The 22,197-nt window shown below is 44.1% G+C and overlaps 1 protein-coding gene across 3 annotated transcripts in view; it reads left to right on the forward strand.

The window, feature by feature from the left end:
* The window catches only part of LOC122551826 (serine/threonine kinase 11 interacting protein), a 120,410-nt gene extending 111,136 nt beyond the window's left edge, over positions 1–9,274 (forward strand). For all 3 annotated transcript variants that reach the window (XM_043694317.1, XM_043694318.1, XM_043694319.1), the window contains exons 24-26: positions 686–771; positions 7,163–7,374; positions 8,558–9,274. In XM_043694317.1, coding sequence (XP_043550252.1) covers positions 686–771; positions 7,163–7,374; positions 8,558–8,698 — 439 coding nt within the window. In that variant the 3' untranslated portion in view covers positions 8,699–9,274. The remainder of the gene's footprint in view (positions 1–685; positions 772–7,162; positions 7,375–8,557) is intronic.
* Positions 9,275–22,197: the final 12,923 nt, after the last annotated feature.

A 22,197-nucleotide genomic window follows, 5' to 3' on the forward strand; every position in this document is an offset into this window, starting at 1 on the left:
TTTTAATAGTGAGGGGTTTATTGGAGATAGTCATAACCTGGCACTTGTTAGTGCGAATGTTATTTGCCCCTTGTCAGCGCAAGCCTTGATATTGTCCAGTCTTTTTGCACTTGAGCATGTATCTGAGTATCTCCTTCAGTATCTGAGGAGTCGCGAATGGTGCTGAACATTACAATCGTCAACGAGCATCCCCAACTTCTGACCTTGATATTAGAGGGAAGGTCATTGATGAAGCAGCTGAAGATAGGTGGGGTAGGGCACTACCCTGAGGAACTCGTGTAGATATGTCCTGGAGTTGAAGTGACTGACTTCCAACAACTGTATTGTTTCATTGTTCCTCTGAAATACCTTGCTAAGTTTTACTGTTGAAGAGGGTTTGTTAGCTCAGTTGACTGGATGTCTGGCAGTGATGCAGAGTGACACCAACAGTGTAGATTTAATTCCCGCACCGGCTGAGGTTACTAAAAGGACTTCTCAACTTCTCCCCTCGCCTGAGACATGGTGAGTCTCTGGTGAAACCACCACCAGTTGTCAGTCTCTCTCCAACAAGAGAAGAGTCTGGTAGGACTGTGGCCACTTTAGCTTTCTGGTGAAGGTACCATATGCACACTTGTTTCATTTGCTGTTCTGTTATAATCCTTATAATATAACCTTGTCTAATTCCTGGCACCTTTCTGTCCTGCAGGCCCCTTGTCTGTGAGCATCCAGCTGCTGACTCACCGGAGTATCAGTGTCCCAATTACCTGTATGTGCTGGCATTCCTTCTCGAAGGTAAATCACCGGTAGTGGGTGGGAGGTGGGGACAATTGTTTATGTAACTGACATCAGGAATGATCAATGTTTGCTACCATTAAGCTCAGTTAAATCAATTGTGTAGGACACTGGCACAGCAGGAGGCCATTCAGCTCATTGTGAAGGTTATGGGGAAAGTTAGGAAAGTGGACATGAGGGTCAGATCAGTCATGATCCTGTTGAATGGTGGAGCAGCTCAAGGGGCTGATTGGCCTACTCCTGTTCCTATTTCTTATGGAGAAAGAGCTACCTGACATAGTTCCCCTCTCCAGCTCTTGGCCTGTAATCCTGTGGTTTACAGCAATTCAAGCCCATATCTAATTGTCTATTTCAACAGTTTTGAGGATTTCTGCTTCTACTGTAATTTTAACCAATGAGTTTCCAACCCCCACCCCTCAATCAACCTTTAACCCAGAGCCCACTGTGTGAATAAATTATTCAGCTCTCCACAAGTGCTTCCACCAAGTTACATCGTTCCATTCTCCCTAGTTATTTGCCCCCCTGTTAAGGGAAATTGATCTTTCCAATCCATTCCCTGACGGCCCCTCCCTCATTGTTCGAGACACCTCAATCAAATCTTCTCGCAGCCTCCACTTGTTTTGTCAAATGTAGACCCCAATTCACTGATCAGTCTTGATGGTTGAAGGTCTATCCTAGAAACATATGAAAAGAATTAGGCCATTCAGCCCCCTGGGTTCGTTCCTCTATTTAGTGAGATCAGGGGCCTACATCCATATACCTGCCTTTGGCCCATATCCCTGAATATAGTTGCTGATCAGAAATCTATCTACGTCAAATTTAAAATTAACAACTGACCCAGTATCGGCTGTTGTTTGTGGAAGAGTTCCAAACCCCTCCCACCCTGTGTGTGTGAAAGTGCTTCCTAACATCTCTCCCTGAATGGTCTGACCCTCATTCTCACACTATGCCCCTAGTTCTAGAATCCCAAACCAGCTGAAATAGTTTATCTTTATCACCTTTCTTTTCCTGTTAATATCTCGAAGCCTTCAATCAGATCACCCCTTAACCTTTTAAACTCGAGAGATCTAATTTGTATCATCTTTCCTCATAACATCTGAAGTCCAGGCAGGTGATGGCCTAATGGTATTATCTCAAGATTATTAATCGAGAAACTCAGCTAATAAGTCGTCATTATTCGATATGTGGGAAGCTTTTAAAAAGAGATTGATTAGCATTCAGGAGAGATATGTTTCTGTGAAAATGAGGGACAGAAATGGTAAGCTTAGGGAACAATGGATGACAGGTGAAATTGAGAAACTAGCCAAGAGGGAAAAGGAAGCATACATAAGGTCGAGGCGACTGAAAACAGATGAAACTTTGGTCCTACATTCCCAATATCCTTCCAATCTGTAACGAGGAATTAAGAGAGTTGAAACCTGAGCAAACAGGTTAAGGAAATTCCCAAAGCCTTTTATTCATATATAAGGAGCAAGAGGGCATCTAGGGAAAGGGTTACCCCACTCAAGGACAAAGGAGGAAAGTTATGCGTGGAATCAAAGAAATTGGGTGAGGTTCTTAATGAGTACTTTGCATCAGTATTCACCGAGGAGAGGAACATGGCTGATGTTGAGGTTAGGGATAGATCTTTGATTACTCTAGGTCAAGTCAGCATAAGGAGGGAGGAAGTGTTTGGTATTCTAAAAGGCAATAAGGTAGATAAGTCCCCGGGTCCGGATGGGATCTATCCCAGGTTTCTGAGGGAAGTGAGAGAAGAAATAGCTGAGGCTTTAATAGATATCTTTGCAGCATCCTTGAACACTGGTGAGGTCCTAGAGGACTGGAGAATTGTTAATGTTGTCTGTCCCCTTGTTTAAGAAGGGTAGCGGGGATAATCCAGGTAATTAGACTTGTGAACCTGACATCAATGTTAGAGAAGCTACTGAGGGATAGGATACATTCCCATTTGGAAGAAAACGGGATAGGATACATTCCCATTTGGAAGAAAACGGGCTTACCAGTCATTGGCAACATAGTTTTTTGCAGGGAAGGTCATGTCCTACAGACCTAATAGAATTCTTTGAGGAGGTGACAAAGTTGATTGAGGGAAGGGATGTGAATGTCATATACAAGGACTTTAGTAAGGCGTTTAATAAGGTTCCCCATGGTAGGGTGATGGAGAGGTAAAGTTGCATGAGGTTCAGGGTGTTCTAGCTTGATGGATAGAGAACTGGCTGGGCAGCAGGAGACAGAGTGTGGTAGTGGAAAGGAGTTTCTCAAAAATGGAGAGCTGTGACCAGTGGTGTCCCACAGGGATCTGTGCTGAGACCACTATTGTTTGTGGTGTACACAAATAATTTGGAGGAAGGTGTAGATTGCCCCGTGGCTGAGCACTTCAACTCCCCCTCCCACTCTGCCGAGGACATGCAGGTCCTGGGCCACCTCCAATGCCAAACCCTTACCACCCGATGCCAGGAGGAAAGCCCACAAGCCTCATTCCTGATGAAGAGCTTATGGCCAAAACATTAATTTTGCTGCTCCTCAGATGCTGCCAGACCTGTCTCTTTCCAGCCCCACACTCTCGACAACAGACTTTAAGGTACATTAGCGAGTTTTTACAGCACATTAATAAACCAGATGGACTTTTCACAATAACTGGTGGTGGTTTCGCACTCACCATCCAGGAGGCCAGCTTTTAATTGCCGGATTCAATTTCATCAGCTGGCGATGTTGGATTCAAATTCCTGTCTCCAAGACATTCACCAGAGTCCCTGGATTACTTGTGACATTATCACCACAGCAACCTCCCTCTCTGAGTTGATATTGTACCAGTAGATTTCCCTGAATCAGCCACCTTCTGCAATCACCCCTAGACAGTGGGTGACCACACCGTTCCCCTATGGGACAATCCTTGCTGGGTCTGATTACTGCAAATCTGAGCCTTCGTTACTTTCCAGCAGGGAAGTTGCTGATAGAACATTACAGCGCAGTACTGGCTCTTCAGTCCTCGATGGTCCCACAGGTCAGTGCAACAATCTGAAGCCCATCTAACCTGCACTGTTCCATTTTCATTCATATGTTTACTTAATGACCATTTAAATGCCCTTACAGTTAGTAAGTCTACTACTGTTGCAGGCAGTGTGTTCCACGCCCCTAATAGTGAGTAAAGAAACTACCTCTGACATCTGTCCTATATCTATCACCCCTCAATTTAAAGCTATGTCCCCTTGTGCTAGCCATCAACATCCAAGGAAAAAGGCTTTCACTGTCCAACCTATCTAAGCCTCTGATTATTTTCTATGTCTCAACCTCCTCTTTAACGAAAGCAACCTCAAGTCCCTCAGTCTTTCCTCATAAGACCTTCCCTTCATTCCAGGCAACATCTTAGTAAATCTCCTCTGAGCTCTTTCCAGAGCTTCCACATCCTTCCTATAATGCGGTGACCAGAACGGTAAGCCATACTCCCAAGTGTGCCCGTACCCAGAGTTTTGTACTGCTGCAACATGACCTCATGGCTCTGAAATTCAATCCCTCTACCAATAAAAGCCAACATATTATTCGCCGTTTAACAATCTTTGATGGATCGACGCACATGGACACCAAGATCTCCCTGCTCACCTACCCTACCAAGAATCTTACCATTAACCCAGTACTCTTTATTCCTGTTGTTCCTTCCAAAGTGAATCACCTCACACTTTTCCTCATTAACCACCTCCCAGCCCAGCTCTGCAGTTCATCTATGTCCCTCTGTAACCTGCAACATCCTTCACCACTATCCACAACTCCACCGACCTTAGTGTCATCCGTAAATTTACTAGCCCATCCTTCTGTGCCCTCATCCAGGTCATTTATAAAAATGACAAACAACTGTGGTCCCAAAACAGATCCTTGTGGTACGCCACTGGTAACTGAACTCCAGGATGAGCATTTCCCATCAACCACCACCCTCTGTCGTCTTTTAGCTAGTCAATGTCTGATCCAAACTGCTAAATCACCCTCAATCCCATGCCTCAGTATTTTCTGCAATAACCTACCGTGGGGAACCTTATCAAACTTCTTATTGAAATTCATATATACCAAATCAACCACTTTACCCTCCTCCAACTGTTTGGTCACCTTCTCAAAGATCTCAGTAAGGTTTGTGAGGCATGACCTACCCTTCTCAAAACCTTGTTGACTATCCCTAATAAACTTATTCCTTTGTAGATGATAAATCCTATCTCTTTTAACCCTTTCCAACACTTTACCCACAACTGAAGTAAGGCTTACTAGTCTATAATTACCAGGGTTGTCCCCACTTCCCTCCTTAAACAAGGGGACTACATTTGCTACACTCCAGAATTCTGGCACTGTTCCTGTCGACAATGCTGACATAAAGATCAAATCCAAAGGCTCGGCAATCTCCTCTCTGGCTTCGTAGAGAATCCTAGGGTAAATCCCATCCGGCCCAGGGATTTATCTATTTTCGCACTTTCCAGAATTGCTAACACCACCACCTCGTGAACCTCGATTCCATCTAGTCTAGTAGCCTGTATCTCAGTTTTCTCGACCTCATTGTCTTTTTCCAGAGTGAATACTGAGGAAACATTCATTTAGCGCTTCCACATCTCCTTGGATTCCACGCACAACTTCCCACTACTATCCTTATTTGGCCATAATCTTTCTCTCATCATTCTTTTATTCCTGATATACCTACAGAAAGCCTTAGGGTTTTCCTTGATCCTGTCTGCCAATGACTTCTCATGTCCCCTCCTGGCTCTTAGCTCTCTCTTTAGGTCTTTCCTTGTAACTCTCAAGCTCCCTAACTGAGCCTTCATGTCGCATCCTAACGTAAGTCGATTTCTTCCTCTTGACAAGAGATTCAACTTCTTTGATAAACCATGGCTCCCTCACTCGACTACTTCCTCCCTGCTTGACAGGTACATACTTATCAAGGACTTGCAGTAGCAGTTCCCTGAATAAGCTGCACATTTCATCCCCCTGCTGTTTCCTTCCTCAACCTAAGTATTTCCTAATCACATCATAATTGCCTTTTCCCCCAGCAATAACTCTTGCCCTGTTGTATATACCTGTCCCTTTCCCTCACTAAAGTAAACATAACCGAATTGTGGCCACTATCACGAAAGTACTGACCTACCTCCAAATCTAACACCTGGCCAGGTTCATTACGCAGCACCAAATCCAATGTGGCCTCTTCCCCCTCCCCCCTTGTTGGCCTGTCTACACATTGGATAAAAACTGCATTGGATACATTGCACACATTGGATAAAAACTGACCCATCTAAAGTACTTGAAGAATAGTATTTCCAATCAATATTTGGAAAGTTAAAGTCCCCCATAACAACTACTGTTATTCTCGTTTGATATCTCGCTGATATGAAGTAGCTTTTTTATAGGAAACTAGGAGAAAGTGAGGACTGCAAACACTGGAGATCAGAGCTGAAAAATGTGTTGCTGGAAAAGCGCAGCAGGTCAGGCAGCATCAAAGGTCAGGCAGCATCAAAGGAGCAGGAGAATTGACGTTTCGGGCATAAGCCCTTCTTCAGGAAATCCTGAAGAAGGGCTTATGCCCGAAACATCCTGCTCCTTTGATGTTGCCTGACCTGCTGCACTTTTCCAGCAACACATTTTTCACCTCTTATAGGAAGCTGGCCATGGAGCCAGAATGTGGGAAACGTAGAGTTTGCTGTTAGAATCAAGCCATTTCCTATCTTACAAGGACAGAATGAGTAGGTTGGGCCTGTACTCACTGGAGTTTAGGGGAAAGGAGAGTGACCTTATTGAAATGGACAAGATTCTTCGGGTACTTGAAGAGCAGATGTGGAAAGGCTGTTTTCCTCTTGTGGGAAATCTAGGATCAGAGGATGAAATCTCTGAATAAAAATAATATTATTAAAGATGAGGAATTTCTTCCACCAAGGATTGTGAGCCAGTGGAATTCTTTACCACAGGAGGACGTTGAGGTTGGGTCATAAATATATTCAAGGTTGACTCCGATTTTTAATCGGAGAGAGTCGATGGTTATGGGGAAAAGGCAGAAAAATGGAGTTGAGGCTGATCAGATCAGCCAAGATCTCATTGAATGGAGGAGCAGACTCGATGGGCTGAATGGTCTAATTTTGCTCCGTTGTCTCAGATCTTAATTCTGCAACACCTCTGCAGAGAAAAAATGTGGAATTGTTTTCCACAAACAGCGCTAAACTAATTTTAATTTTAAGATTGGACATTGATTGATTTTTGTGGGTTATGGAGTTGAGGAACATATCAACCATGGTCTTCAAATGTGGAGCAGTCTCAAGTGGAGAATGGCCTCACATTCCTATCCTCGATGTTCCTACCATCCTTGCTGAGTCAACATTAAAACCGTGGTTGTATTGGTTGAATTTTGTCTCTTTTCCCAACATGTTTATAGATGGTGATCTTTCTCCTGTGAGTGTGGTTGCTACCTCAGCCACTATCTACTTATTGGTGGAGGACCATCAGTGGAGGAAAGTGATGGGCGAAATGGACAATCCTTTGCCTCCAGAGGTCCCAGCGAAAGAGAGCCAAGCCATCAGTGATATCAGCTCAGTCAGCCTCTATCAGTCTGCTCCACATGACATTCAGCTCCGGTTCTACCATGAGGTACATTTTCCCCACCCCCATTGAACTGTCTCTGGTCCCCAGTTTTGGCCGTTCATCAGGACCAATGGGAGCAGGCCTGTTTTTTGGTAATGGCAGTCCTGATCCTAAAGTTTTCCTATAGTGTTCATTTTATTCCCACTGCCATCATTCCAGAGAGCACCTTGTCTCTAGTTGGTGGAACTTGATGTACATCAGCATTCTTGTTGCCATTCTAACATTGGCACTGAGGAGATTTACCCGAGGTCTGACCCTGTCCCTGTCCTTGGAGTGTTTGATGGGGGACAGTGTAGAGGAAGCTTTATTGCAGCTCCTTGCTAGACTCTATGCAAACCGTTCAAATCCATTTCAGAAGTATGTACTCTCTCTCCATATTATTGACTGTTTCTTGGGTTGGACAATATGATGGGACTTAACCTCAAGAAGGCGAAAGTGAGGACTGCAGATGCTGGAAACCAGAGTCTAGATTAGAGTGGTGCTGGCAAAGCACAGCAGGTCAGGCAGCATCCGAGGAGCAGGAAAAATCGACTCTGTTCCTGATGAAGGGCTTTTGCCCGAAACGTCGGTTTTCCTGCTCCTCTGATGCTGCCTGACCTGCTGTGCTTTGCCAGCACCACTTTAATCTTAACCTGAAGAAGCACTGTTCTACAACTGGCTGTCTTGACGGGGGTTCCCCATACATGCCTCACATAGATGAACTTACGGGTGTGGAGAGGTTTTGTTTTAGGGTGATGGAGGGAATTGAGACAAAGAGGCATCTGTAAAAGGAAGGGTTTGGGAAGGGTTTGTGAGAGATTTGTATCTTCAGTAGATGTGCTGACCTTGGTTTTGTACTCCTTTTAAAGCGCGCTGAAGCAACCTAGGCTGTCCCTGGTTGACACTGCAACTGAAACAAAATCTGTAGTTCAATAAGAACTTCTCAAACCCAAGCCAATATATCACTAACTGAAGTGATGATATTCACAGAGTCATAGAGGTGTACAGCACAGGAGTGCAGCTTTCAGTCCAACTCATCCATGCTGACCAGATATCCCAACCCCTGTCCCTGGTGTGGTCACTGGCTTCGAAAAGCCTTGATCATGCTGGTGCCCTCTGCTGTCTAATCTGAGACTATGAATGTCGTTAGAGATATTGAAACTATCTGTCTTTCTCTTGATCACCGTCTGACCCTTCATTGTGTCCCCAGGTAAGCCGGACTGAAAGCATCTGGCATCTGCGGACCGAGTGTGTGGAGCTGGTGAAAGCTGTAGTGGACTGGGTCCAGGAGCCATGGAAGGAGATGTTCGGGGTACCACTGAATATTGCTGTTCACCAAACGCTGGACTAGAGTGGGAGATGGGAATGTGTTAAGCCCAAGGTGCTTGTGGTCAGAAGGGATATGTGAGAGGGTGTGATTTTCATGAAATGACCAGAGGTTGATTCCTGCTGGTGGGAAGGACTTATATTTAGGCTTTACAAAGGGAGTGTTGCAATCCTTGTGGATTAATGACTTTGATCATGATGCCCTGCCTCACGTTGAGTATTTGCCTTGTCTCTCCTTTTGTCAGTCACCTTTTATACAAAAGTGTTCTTTTTATTTTAAGTTTTCCATTCTACTGATAGTGGGACAGGTCCCTGGCATCAGCCAATCTCACCAGGGGCTGCCCTGACCCTCAGTGCTAGCAAGAGGGTTTGTTCCCAGAGTGGCCAATGGCCAAGTCTCTTGTTTCCTCCTTTCCTGCTTTTGTTTGAGGGGTTAGTTGGTGAGTGTAATTTAGTTGAAGTCTGTGTAGTGTTCAAATTCATGAACTGATTGGGGAGAAGGGAAGGAATTGGAGGTTTATTGACCTGTACTGAGTTGCAATTGGGGATTTTGTTTTGCACCTTAACCTCACTTACTTGGTTGTGGTAACAGTCTCATTAACCAATGTGCACCATGGGGTTGCTGCTCTGGTTTAAGAGGGGGCTGAGATGACCTCTCCTCACTGCACCATTTTATATACACTTGGTGGATCATTCTGCCCCCACTTCCTTTCAATAGTATGTTGGGAATCCCAATCCCACTGCCACAGAGTTCCCATGTTATCCACCTTTAAACCTCACTTACTTGGTTGTGGTAACAGGCTCATTAACCAATGTGCACCATGGGGTTGCTGCTCTGGTTTAAGAGGGGGCTGAGATGATCTCTCCTCACTGCACTATTTTATATACACTTGGTGGATCATTCTGCCCCCACTTCCTTTCAATAGTATGTTGGGAATCCCAATCCCACTGCCACAGAGTTCCCATGTTATCCACCTTTAAACAGCCCCATAGATTCCCATTGTATCCCAGAGCATATCTCCCCCTTTAGAGAGCTCTTTGCTGTCACTCCGAGTTACACAGACTCCCTTCCAGTCCCAGGCCAGGCCTACCCGGATGAATGTGATGCCCACCTCCACTCGCCCACTGGGTGCAGTCAGATGGAGTCGTGAGGAGGATGGGATAGTCATTGGCGAAACCAGAAAACATTTGTTCTGACGTGATTTCCAATACTTAGTTTTAGCACCATCACCACTTCTGCCCCCCCCCTCAGGGTAGCTAATCTGCTTCTCGCAGTCCTGTTTGTGTCCAGTGTTGTATGAATCAGGTATGGGTGCACCTTATAGATTACTTGGAAATTCCTTCAAGACAAACTAGTATCTGAGTTGAAGCTAAGCAGCAAATGACAGTCTAGGAGGCCAAGTCTTGTTTAACTACTAAACCCGGCTGATCCCTTTCTGAATAGAGGAAGTGCAGCTTATGGTGAGGTGGGGGTCGCAATCTCTGCAAGAGGCAGGATAATTCACACCTGTTCTCTGGACTCCAGGATGAAGGATGGCTGGTCCTGGGTGCAGAGCATACCGTTGTCTGAAGTTTATCTTCACGCCCACTCTCAGCACACCTCTGACAGGAAACATTGGGGTAATTCTAACCCCTCAACTGGATTCACATCTCCACCAACTTGTTTCAGGCTCTGTGTCACCACAACTGCCTGCAGATGCAATGTGAAGTGATACATATTCCTTGTCTGGTTTTCTCCCCCTGCTTTTTCTTCAGAGTGCTTCCCTGCTCTTTGGTCAATGATCAGCTTCCTGGGTGGATTAGCTGTTGCACAGGACACTGCTGTGAGTGTCTCTTCTCCTGAATCCTGTGTATGATGTAGAGACGGAGGTACACGTTTCCTTAAGACCATTCATATTGTTGGGAGCTCTCTAGTTGCTGCCAGCTTTTTGCATTACATGGCTCGTTCTTTTATTGGGTATTGCAGACTCCTCTGTTCTGTCCCTTAGTTTACCTTGCAGGTGATGAGGCTATTGCAGTGAGCATGCTTGTGGTTCTGTGCCATTGATCATTGTGTTGTCTTCCAACCCTCACCCCCTCATACCACACGGTTGACCGCTTGCCATTGTACCAAAGGCTCGGACGTGTCTGTGCAGTTAAATGCGCTGACCACTAGTTGGATGCCAGACAGGACAGAGGGACTGAAAGCCCCTCATCTCACTCTGCACACAAGCACATACTCCCTGACCTAGTCAGAGAGCTTAATGTAGATAATGATCACGGGCACTGACTGGTGATCACAAGGGGGCATCAGGTCCAACTGTTCTTTGAATCACTGGCCAAGGTTGCCTGGAGGTACATGTACTGAACTGCTGGGGATAGTAGACAAGCTCCTTTGGGACAATGCTACTTATTGCACCTACCCCATCAGATAAGGCCATATCTTCTTCACAGGAAGAATTTTAGACGACCCATTTTGTTTTTAATCTATTTGCATTGAAACTATGGAGTGGAAGTGCGTACACTCATTACTGGGTGTGTGATACTGAGAATTTGTACAGTAGACCAAGCATGTCTGGACTCTTGCACTGAAGCCAGGAATGTATTTATCTTTAAAAGTGGATTTGCTATATGCACTGTGATTGTTTAAGTTGTCTATCCTGTATTTTTGATAACTGAGAATAAATTTCAATGTGAAGCTGATGCTCTGTGATCTCTCACTCCTGTCCCAACTCGTTCCTTGCCTTGAGTACATTTCCAAGGGAAAATTTCAGTAAAATCTTCATTCTTTTTCTACGTTGTACACTGTAATGGTTCTTAAGGGGGTTAAAGACCACGGTATATTGACTCCACTGTTTTATTGACGTCACGTCTGGGTGAAAATCAGAAAGGTTTCTACTCTAACTTTCAGAAGGAACAGCTATATCTGTACCAGCTCCCAAAGCTCTAACAATTATCCACACAGTTGCCCTTATTGCTATCATGCAATGAGCCTTGTCAAGTACAGTGACAAATCTGTAAATACTCTACAGTGATGTAGCTCTATTTCCTATCATTCATCACTAGATAGGTGCAAGCAAAGTCAAAGGAGGATTGTTGGCAGTAAGCTGCCTCAAACAAACCCTTACCCAGTACCACTTACTGCGAGAGATGGCAAATACCACAAGGTTCCAAAGCAGTCATCAAAATAAACACATCTGTAATCTCCATGGAGACCGTCACCACTTCCCCACTGGTCTCCATTAGATCCCATTCCACCAACACAATCCATTGTAAAACAATCCTCCACCTTTTTAAATATTGTTTGAGATTCCGTGGAAGGGTCCAATAGCTAAGCTAAATCCCAGTCTCACCCGGAGTCCTTTGTATCAGGCGTGGTTGTGCTTATAGGGTTCAGTCAGGGAGTCTGAGTTGATGTGGCCACATACATTTTTATGTGTAGCCTAGAGTTATGATTGGTGTTAAAGGCTCCAATCGCAGGAGGTTGGCACTAGGTGATGCTCATTTGAAGAGCAGAATCATGTACAATGACATGAATGGCTTCCTTCTGCATTGGAACAATTGAGATTCTGTGATTAAACCTACTATCAGTAAGGCTAAAGGCAACAGACCCATGGGAACACCACCACCTGCAAGCCTATTGTGACTTTACCTAAGAAGACGTTCCAGGTAAGTAGTCCTTGATAGTTGAGCAAACCAGAGGATTAGATTTATAATTCCAGATGAGCTTTGAAATATTAAAATTCAGTTTAAAAGCAACAGAAAGCTGTATCAGAAGTCACTGAGATGCTGTTGCGTTGTTCTAGAAAAATATCTGGTTCATTAATGTCCCTTTTGTGAACAGGAATCTGCTGTTCCTACTCTGTGTGTGACGCCAGGTCAATAGCAATTGGGTGCCTTTTAACTGCTCCCTGGAATTATCCAGCAAAGCTTTATATAATCGTCTCCTCACTACCTGAACAAGCAGTGGACCAATGGTGCTTACATTTTGCAAATCATTTCTTTTTAAGGAAAAACAAAAGGCCAGAACATTAACTCACTTTCACACCTTCACGAGGTGTGACTGCAGTGTAATCCAAACAAAATTGCAGTCTGAGCCACCTCAGGCAAAAGTGGGGTGGTGGCCCACAGCTTCCACCGAAGAGAAAGGGATTCTGAAGGACGCGAGTGATGTCTGGGGAGAGAGTTCCAGAGTTTCGGGTGGAGTGTTTAAAATGGAGGCTGGCATTGGAGGAGCACAGAGAACTTTGGAGGATTGGAGATGGGGAGGAGTTAGGCGTGAAAGGATTTGAAGATATATATAGTTCCAGTTGAATGAACTTTAGCTCCTTTTTGTTTTACCTCATTTCCCATGAAAGACTTTAATCTTGTTTGATCAGTGAGTATTTGGGGTGGTGGAAAAAGAAGGTGCAAAGACTCTTCTGAGGAGCAGAGAGTAGTGTGGGGTGGGAGGGAGCAGTGGAAAGAGATCTCTGCCTGATGCTGCAAGACCACCTGGACGACATCAGAGACAAAGCAAGATATTTATTTAAAAATCACACAACACCAGGTTATAGTCCAACAGGTTTAATTGGAAGCACACTAGCTTTCAGAGCGACGCTCCTTCATCAGGTGATTGTGGAGGGCTCGATCGTAACACAGAATTTATAGCAAAAATTTGCAGTGTGATGTAACTGAAATTATACATTGAAGAATTGATTGTTAAGCCTTTCATCTGTTAGAATACAGTGATAGTTTCACTTCTTTCATGTGTAAATCACAGAACCTTTTTTTTAAAAGTTGCATTCTTGGGTTAGCTGTTAACCCGGGTTTTGTGATTTACACATGAAAGAAGTGAAACTATCACTGTATTCTAACAGATGAAAGGCTTAACAGACGATCAATTCTTCAATGTATAATTTCAGTTACATCACACTGCAAATTTTTGCTATAAATTCTGTGTTACGATCGAGCCGTCCACAATCACCTGATGAAGGAGTGTCGCTCCGAAAGCTAGTATGCTTCCAATTAAACCTGTTGGACTATAACCTGGTGTTGTGTGATTTTTAATTTTGTACACCCCAGTCCAACACCAGCATCTCTGAATCAAGATATTTATGAGGGTTACAGTCTATTAAACCTCCGGTCATCAAGCAAACAGGATGTTCCTCACTTGCAAACTGTGACATTCTTAACTCCATCACTTAATTATCCAGGAAGCAGCCATCCTAATTTGTATCTTCAAAGTAAAATTAACAGCTTAGCAGGGGACAGGGAAAGGTGAGAGAAATTACAGATTCTTCAGCTGCCATAATGCATTGTCCTCTCCTCCTCCCCCTAGGCAGCTTTTTGCTGGTTTAAGGCCATATTCAGCATCTCCCTGTTTGCGCATTTTCTCACCTTCCCCAAGTTTGCCTCATGTAGCTCAAATGTTGAACTTACCTGTCGTCTCGCCTCAGGAGGTTTGACTATGTTAAAGTGACCGTGGGAAAGCAAGCTGATGCCCTAAAGGTGGCAGCCTTCAGCTTTTCCAAAAGTAAGACGTTGGCACTGCTAGTCCACTATTTACACTGACCATAAAGTATTAAGTTCTACAACGTAGAGCAATAGCAGTTGGAGATATGATACAGATAGGTGCCTCTATTCTCAAGAGACACTTCAAGATGGTATGTTGCCTCCCTGGTGCCAGGGTTGTGGATGTCTCCGAGTGGCTTCAGGGCATCCTGAAACCAGAGGGTAAACAGACAGAAGTGATCGTCCTTATTGGCACAAATGGAGTCCTAGAGTAATACAGCATTGGCCCTTTGGCCCAAACTAGTCCATGCTGGCCATGATGCCCACTCAGTTAAGTTCCAAATGCCTGCATTTGGTCCATATACTTGTAAACCTTTCCCATCCATGTACCCATCCAAAAACTTTTTAAATTATGCTATAATAGCTGTCTCAACCAATTTCTCCAGCAGCCCATACTCACCACTCTGTGTGAAGAAGTTGTCCCTAGGTCGTCCTCAAATCTTTCTCCTCTCACCTTAAACCCATGCCCTCGAGTTTTCAATTCCCTATCTCTTGGGAAAAGACTATCTACATTCATCCTATAAATGTCCCTCATGATTTTATACACCTCAATAAGGTCCCCCCTTATTCTCCTATGATCCAAGGAATAGAGTCCTGTCCTGGCCAACCTCTCCGTATGACTTGGGCCTACAAGTCCTGGCAACATCCTTGTAAGGAGGATTTGAGCTATAGGGAGAGGCTGAACAGACTGGGGCTGTTTTCCCTGGAGTGTCGGAGACTGAGGGGTGACCTTGTCGAGGTTTACAAAATTATATGGGGCATGGATAGGGTAAATAGGCAAAGTCTTTTCCCTGGGGTGGGGGGGATCCGGAACTAGAGGGCATAGGTTTAGTGTGAGAGGGGAAAGATATAAAAGAGACCTGAGGGTAAAGATATAAAAGAGACCTAAGGGGCAACCTTTTCACACACAGGGTGGTGCGTGTATGGAACAAGCTGCCAGAGGAAGTGGTGGAGGCTGGTACAATTGCAACATTTAAGAGGCATTTGGATGGGTATATGAATAGGAAGGGTTTAGAGGGATATGGGCCGGGTGCTGGCAGGTGGGACTAGATTGGGTTGGGATATCTGGTCGGCATGGACAGGTTGGACCGAAGGGTCTGTTTCCATGCTGTACATCTCTATGACTCTACCATCGGGGAGAAGGTACAGAAGCCTGAACACACGCACCAGCCAGTTTTGAAACAGTTTCTACCCTACTCTTGTTAGAATACTGAATGGACTCTCAAACTCTTCTCATTCACCTGTACCTGTACCTTTTTTTGCTTTTGCCGCTGTTTACCTATTAGTTTCTTTATCTATGCTACTTAACTCTGTGATCTGCCTGAATTGCTCGTAAGGCAAAGCTTTTCACTGTGCCTTGGTACATGTGACAATAAATTCAATTCAATCCTCAGCTCACTTCCCTATCTGATCAAGATCCCTCTGTAAGTTTTGATAACCTTCACTATCAACAATACCTACTAATTCTGTCTCAACCACAAATTTACTAATCATGCCTTGTACATTCACATTCAGATCATTTATGTAAATAATAAATGGCAACCCTTGTGACACACCACTAGTCACTGGCCTCCGGTCCGAGAAATAACTTTCAACCGTCACCCTCTACTTCCTACCATGGAGCCAATTTTGAATCCAATTAGCTAGCTCTCACCGGATCCCATGTGACCAAACCTTCATGACTAGCCTGCTTTGCGGGACCTTGTCAAAGGCCTTACTAAAGTCCATGCTGACAACATCCATTGCCCTACCCTCATCTATCCTCTTGGCTACCTCTTTAAAAAAAACTCTAAAAGATTTGCCAGACATGACTTCCCATACACAGCCATGCTGACTATCCCTAATCAGACCTTGACTATCTAAATGTTGGTTGACCCTGTCCCTGTCCAACAACTTGGCTACCACTGATGTCAGGCTCACTGGCTTGTCTTTGCTAACTTCTTAAACAATGGAACAATATTAACCACTCTCCAGTCTTCCACGTTGTCTGAGGCTGGACTTGATAAGGCCTAGGGGATTTATCCTCCTCAAATGCACCTTAAGGCTGCACAACCTCTCTGGTAATATGTAATGGGTCAAAAACATCCCCACTTGTTTCCTTTATTTCCTTAGTATCCATGATTCTCTCCTTAGTAAACACTGAGGAGAAATATTCATTAAAAATCTCCCCCATCTCCTGTGGCTCCACACACACACAGCCATGCACATCTTTAATGGGACTTATTCTCCCCATGGCTACCCTTTTCATATTAGCTATAGCTGAGTGACAAGGTTCTACAATGACAATTCAGGGAGCTGAGGAATAAACTAGGAAGGAGGACCACGAGGGTATAATCTCAGGATTACTCCCAATGCCATGTGCTACTGAGGCTAGGTACAGAGACCGAGTACGATTGAACATGTGGCTAAACAGCTGGTGCGGGGGGGAACGCTTCAGATGTATGGGTCTTTGGATGTCTTCCAGAGAATTTGGTACTTGTACAAGAAGGAAAGGTTGCACTTAAACCGGAGGAGCACCAGTATCCCAGAGAGGTTTAATAGTGGCACTTGGGAGGATTCAGAACATAGAACATTACAGCACAGTACAGGCCTTTCAGCCCTCAATGTTGCACAAACCTGTGAAACCAATCTGAAGCCCATGAAGTCCATTATCATCCATATGTTTATGCAATGACTATTTAAATATCCTTAATGTTGGTGAGTCTACTACTGATGTGGGCAGTGTATTCCATGCCTTACTGCTCTCTGAGTAAAGAACCTAACTCTGACATCTGTCCTATATCTATCACCCCTCAATTTAAAGCACACTCTGTGTGAAAAAACTATCTCCCCTCATGCTAGCCATCCCCATCCGGGGAAAAAGGCTCTCACTCTCAGCCCTATCTAATCCTTCGATCATCTTGTATGTCTATTAAGTCACCTGTTAACCTCCTTCTCTCTAACAAAAGCAGCCTCAAGTCCCTCAGCCTTTCCCATAAGATCTTCCCTCCATTCCAGGCAATATCCCAGTAAATCTTCTCTGAACCCTTTCCAAAGCTCCCACATCCTTCCTATAATGCAGTGACCAGAACTGTACGCAATACTCCAAGTGCGGCCGCAACAGAATTTTGTACAGCTGCAACATAACCTCGTGACATTGAAACTCAATCCCTCTCCCAATAAAAGCCAACGCATCGTATGCCTTCTTAACAACCCTGTCAACCTGGGTGGCAACTTTCAGGGATCGATGCACATGGACACGGAGATCTCTCTGCCAATCTACGCTACCAAGAATCTTACCATTAGCCCAGTACTCTGTATTCCTGTTGCTCCTTCCAAAGTGAATCTCCTTCCAAAGTGAATCACCTCCCACTTGTCCGCATTAAACTCCATTTGCCACCTCTCAGCCCAGCTCTGCAGCTTATCTATGTCCCTCTGTAACCTGCAACAGCCTTCGTTACCATCCACAACTCCACCGACCTTAGTGTCATCCACAAATTTACCAACCCACCCTTCTATGCCCTCATCCAAGTCATTTATAAAAATGACAAACAGGAGGAGGCCGGGGGAAAAACAATACGGGTACTCTAGATTGTGCTCCCAGGAATGGAAGCCTCAGTGGAGGTGTGATGAGTGAGTAGAATAAAGTAGTGAGATATTATACAGTTTATGTTAGTATTTATTTAATATGTTTGTAGTTTATTTTAAGTCGATATGTTTGTTCTGGTAGAAAATGAGGACTCCAGATGCTGGAGATCAGAGCTGAAAAATGTGTTGCTGGAAAAACGCAGCAGGTCAGGCAGCATCCAAGGAGCAGGAGAATCGACGTTTCGGGCATAAGATTCCTAAAGAAGGGCTTATGCCCGAAACGTCGATTCTCCTCCTCCTTGGATGCTGCCTGACCTGCTGCACTTTTCCAGCAACTCATGTTTGTTCTGGTAGAATAGTAGCTTGTTCATTAACAATAGCACTGCATTATGGCTTTGTTTACTGCCCTTTTTTCTGTTTTGATTTTTTTTGTATGTAATTTTTTGTAAAAGATTTAAAGAGGTTTTCAATAAAAATGTTTATTAAAAAAAATGACAAACAGCAGTGGTCCCAAAACCGATCCACCACTAGTAACTGAACTCCAGGATGAATATTTCCCATCAACCACCACCCTCCGTCTTCTTTCAGCAAGTCAATTTCTCATCCAAACTGTTAAATCACCCTCAATCTCATGCCTCCGTACAGATACAGAGTATAATTGAACGTGGTGCAGCGGGGAAGGCTTCAGATGTATGGGTCTTTGAATGTCTTCCAGAGAAGATTGTACTTTTACAAGAAGGACAGGATGCACCGAAACTGGAGGAGCACCAATATCCCAGAGAGATTTAATAGTGGCACTTGGGAGGGTTCAGAACATAGAACATTACAGCACACCATGGGGAACTTTATCAAATGCCTTACTAAAATCCGTACACACCACATTAACCGCTTTACCCTCATCCGCCTGTTTGGTCATCATCTCAAAGAACTCAATAAAGTTTGTGAGGCACAACCTACCCGTCACAAAACCGTGTTGACTATCCCTAACTCAATTTATTCCTCCCTAGATGATAATAATCCTATCTCTTATAACCATTTCCGATACTTTACCCACAACTAAAGTAAAGCTCACTGGTCTATAATTACCAGGGTAGTCCTACTCCCCTTCTTGAACAAGGAGACAATATTTGTTATCCTCCAGTGTTCTGGCAATATTCCTGTAGACAATCATGACATAAAGATCAAAGCCAAAGACTCTGCAATCTCCTCCTTAGCTTCCTAGGGTAAATCCCTTCCGGCCCAGGGGATTTATCTATTTTTGTACTTTCCTGAATTGCTAACACCCACTCCTTATGAACATCAATCCTTTCTAATTTAGTAACCTGTATCTCAGTATTCCCAACAACATTGTCTTTTTCCAGTGTGAATACTGAGGAAAAATATTCATTTAGCGTTTTCCCTATCTCTTTGGACTCCACACACAACTTCCCACTACTGTTAGTGATTGGCCCTAATCTTTATTGAGTCAATCTTTTATTCCTGATATATCTCTAGAAAGCTTTGGGGTTTTCCTTGATCCTATTCGCTAATGACTTCTCATGTCCCCTCCTGGCTCTCTTAACTCTCTCTTTAGGTCTCAGTATCTTCTTCAACAATTTCCCCACCATTGAAATCAGACTCACCAGCTTATAGTTATTTAAATTATCTGTTTCCTTTCTGAAACAAAGGAACAAAATTGGCCGTTCTCCAGTGCTCTGGAATCTCACCTGAGGTCAAAGAGGATGCAAAGATATCTGTAAAGGCCCCAGCTATTTCCTCCCTTGGCTCTCAGTATCCTGGGTAGATCCCATCTGGCTAGGGAGACTGGTTTACCTTAATATATAGGGTGTAGGTTTGCTCACTGAGCTGTAGGTTTGATATCCAGACGTTTCATTACCTGGCTAGGTAACATCATCAGTGGCGACCTCCAAGTGAAGCGAAGCTTTTGTCTTCTGCTTTCTATTTATCTATGGATATCAAACCTACAGCTCAGCGAGCAAACCTACACCCTAAGCCTCAACCTGAGCTACAAACCTTGCAAAAACCTTAATATATTTCAAAACACCGTAATGTATTTCAGCACGAGGTTAGAGACAGAGTAAAGCTTCCTCTACACTGCCCCCATCAAACATTCGCAGAGCAGGGACAGCGCTGGGTTAGATGCAGAGTAAAGCTCCCTTTACACCATTCCCATCAAACACAGCGTAGGGGTTGGATTGAACTTTACTCTGTATCTAACCCATTCTGTACCTGTACTCTGAACCTTTGAGCTGTTCATATCAGAGCAGTGTCTTGAGAATATTTCCTTGCCCCTGCCTGTCCTCTCTGGCTGGCCCCATCAATCGTGGCAAAGAGGTGATTGAGAGTTTCTCCTCTTCCATATACTGGCTGTTTGATGTGATGTTCTTCAGTGTTTGAAGAGTTAATGCCTGGATGTAACTGTGTAATTGAAGTGGGAGGGGATGGTGGAATGTTGCCTGTGTAACACTGGTCCATGTTCAGAGGCTGGGACAGGACTGTACATGAGCAGCAGATGTTCTTGAAGTTTTGTTTGCATTTTTAAGCTGTTCATTTCCAAATGAACCCTGAAGCTAAATAGTGCCATTTTTAATGGGGTGCAGGGACATAGAAATCTGATAGTGCTGTCTACAAGTTATCAAAAAGTAGTTTCAAAGGTGGCATAGGCAGTCCATGGTTTTTTTTTTGAAACAAAACTATTGAAATGAAGGAAATATTGTTGCTGTTAGTGAAATCATTCTAAAATGTCTGTAGGTGTACTGAATGTAGTGATACGAAGATGCAATTTGGTAAGTTCAGAGAAGCATCCCCAGGTTGTTTTGAGGTAAGAGTATTGTGCAGCCTATAGATACTGGAATTTAAAATGTTGAAAATGCACTGCTGAACCTGTATTGAATCAGGGACCTATAATTTTCAGCAGTTCAGGCAGCATCCGAGGAGCAGGAAAATCCGACGTTTCGGGCAAAAGCCCCAACGTCGGATTTTCCTGCTCCTCGGATGCTGCCTGAACTGCTGTGCTTTTCCAAAACCACTCGACTCCAGAATCTGGTTTCCAGCATCTGCAGTCATTGTTTTTACCTTTAATTTTCAGCCTTATGCTATCCTGGCAGAGCTATTCCGGCCCAGCAATAGCTACATTTAAGGACTACGTGAAGGAAGCTGGAAGAGATGGAATATTTTGGGCATTTTTTTTCTGGATTTAACAGGATCAGGCGACTTCTTGAAATTGTGTTCAGCAGTACATGATCTGCCTTGGAATCAACAAAGAGTTATTCAGGAGTTTAATGTAAACCACCTGCTGCTGTTCCCGAAATCAAGTGACTTTGGAGAAGGAAACAAGCAAAGTGAGGAGATGGGGTTTCTGTCATAACCAGGGGTGGGTGCACTCTGGGCAAATACAAGATGGCAGGGCTGAGCCCAGGGCTCATCCATTCCTCTCTGCTTCCTTTCTCTTCTTTTTGCTTTTGTTTATTTTTCTTTAAAGCTGGAGAGAGGCAGGTGAAGGAGGAGGCTCCAGCAGCAATGCCAGTCCAGGGTCTCCCTGCAATCGAGGCACAGGTCCCAGGCTGATATCCCCTCCCCCTGGCCCGGACTCGCAGACTGAGCTGAGGCTCCAGCTCCATGGCTAGGCCTCCCTATCTGAAAGAGTGGAAGCATTGGTGAAAGGGACAGCGGAGGACCTTGATGATTGATGTCCAGCAGCGACTGGAGGAGTGTCCGATGGAGGTGATATGGACCAGACCAGACCCCCCCTCAAAACATTTCAAGAAGGTAGCCCAAACTCTAGCTTTGCTAGTTGCTTTAAGCAGGTGTGAAGTGGATATTCCAGGAGTGATGCAGCCGGCCCAACCATTCGGTTTTAAACAAAACAGAATTTATTTACAAGATTGCTGAATGAAACATAAACAACAGTAAACAGAATACCGAATAACTTAACCTCTCTGAAAACATAACAGATCATCCCTACTTAATGATGCTATTCCAAATACAGTGGTGACCCCGGAATCCGAATGCCCTATTGTTCGAACAACGTGGAATCTGAACAATTATTTCAAGAAAATTTTGCCCTAAAATCCGAACACATTTTCAGAATCTGAACACCACGTTCTGTTCAGGTCACACATTGTTTGTTCAGTTCATCCCGGGAAGTAGTCGTGAAAGCATCTCTCGTGTGTCCATCACTAGTTTACCTCATGTTTTCACCTTGATTTGTGCTGGGTTTTTAAAATTATCATCCTTGTGCATTCACCATGGCACCCAAGAAGAGCAGTGAAGCAAATAAGTGCATTCACCATTAGCACTCCTCACTCAGATAAATGAAGTTATTTTCATGTTAGTACATTTATTTCTTGCTTTTATTATTATTACTTGATATTTAGGTCATTTACTCATCTTATTTTACCTTAACCATGTGTATTTGCAGTTAAA

Source organism: Chiloscyllium plagiosum, chromosome 7, assembly GCF_004010195.1.
Source record: "Chiloscyllium plagiosum isolate BGI_BamShark_2017 chromosome 7, ASM401019v2, whole genome shotgun sequence".
Taxonomy (NCBI): Eukaryota; Metazoa; Chordata; class Chondrichthyes; order Orectolobiformes; family Hemiscylliidae; genus Chiloscyllium; species Chiloscyllium plagiosum.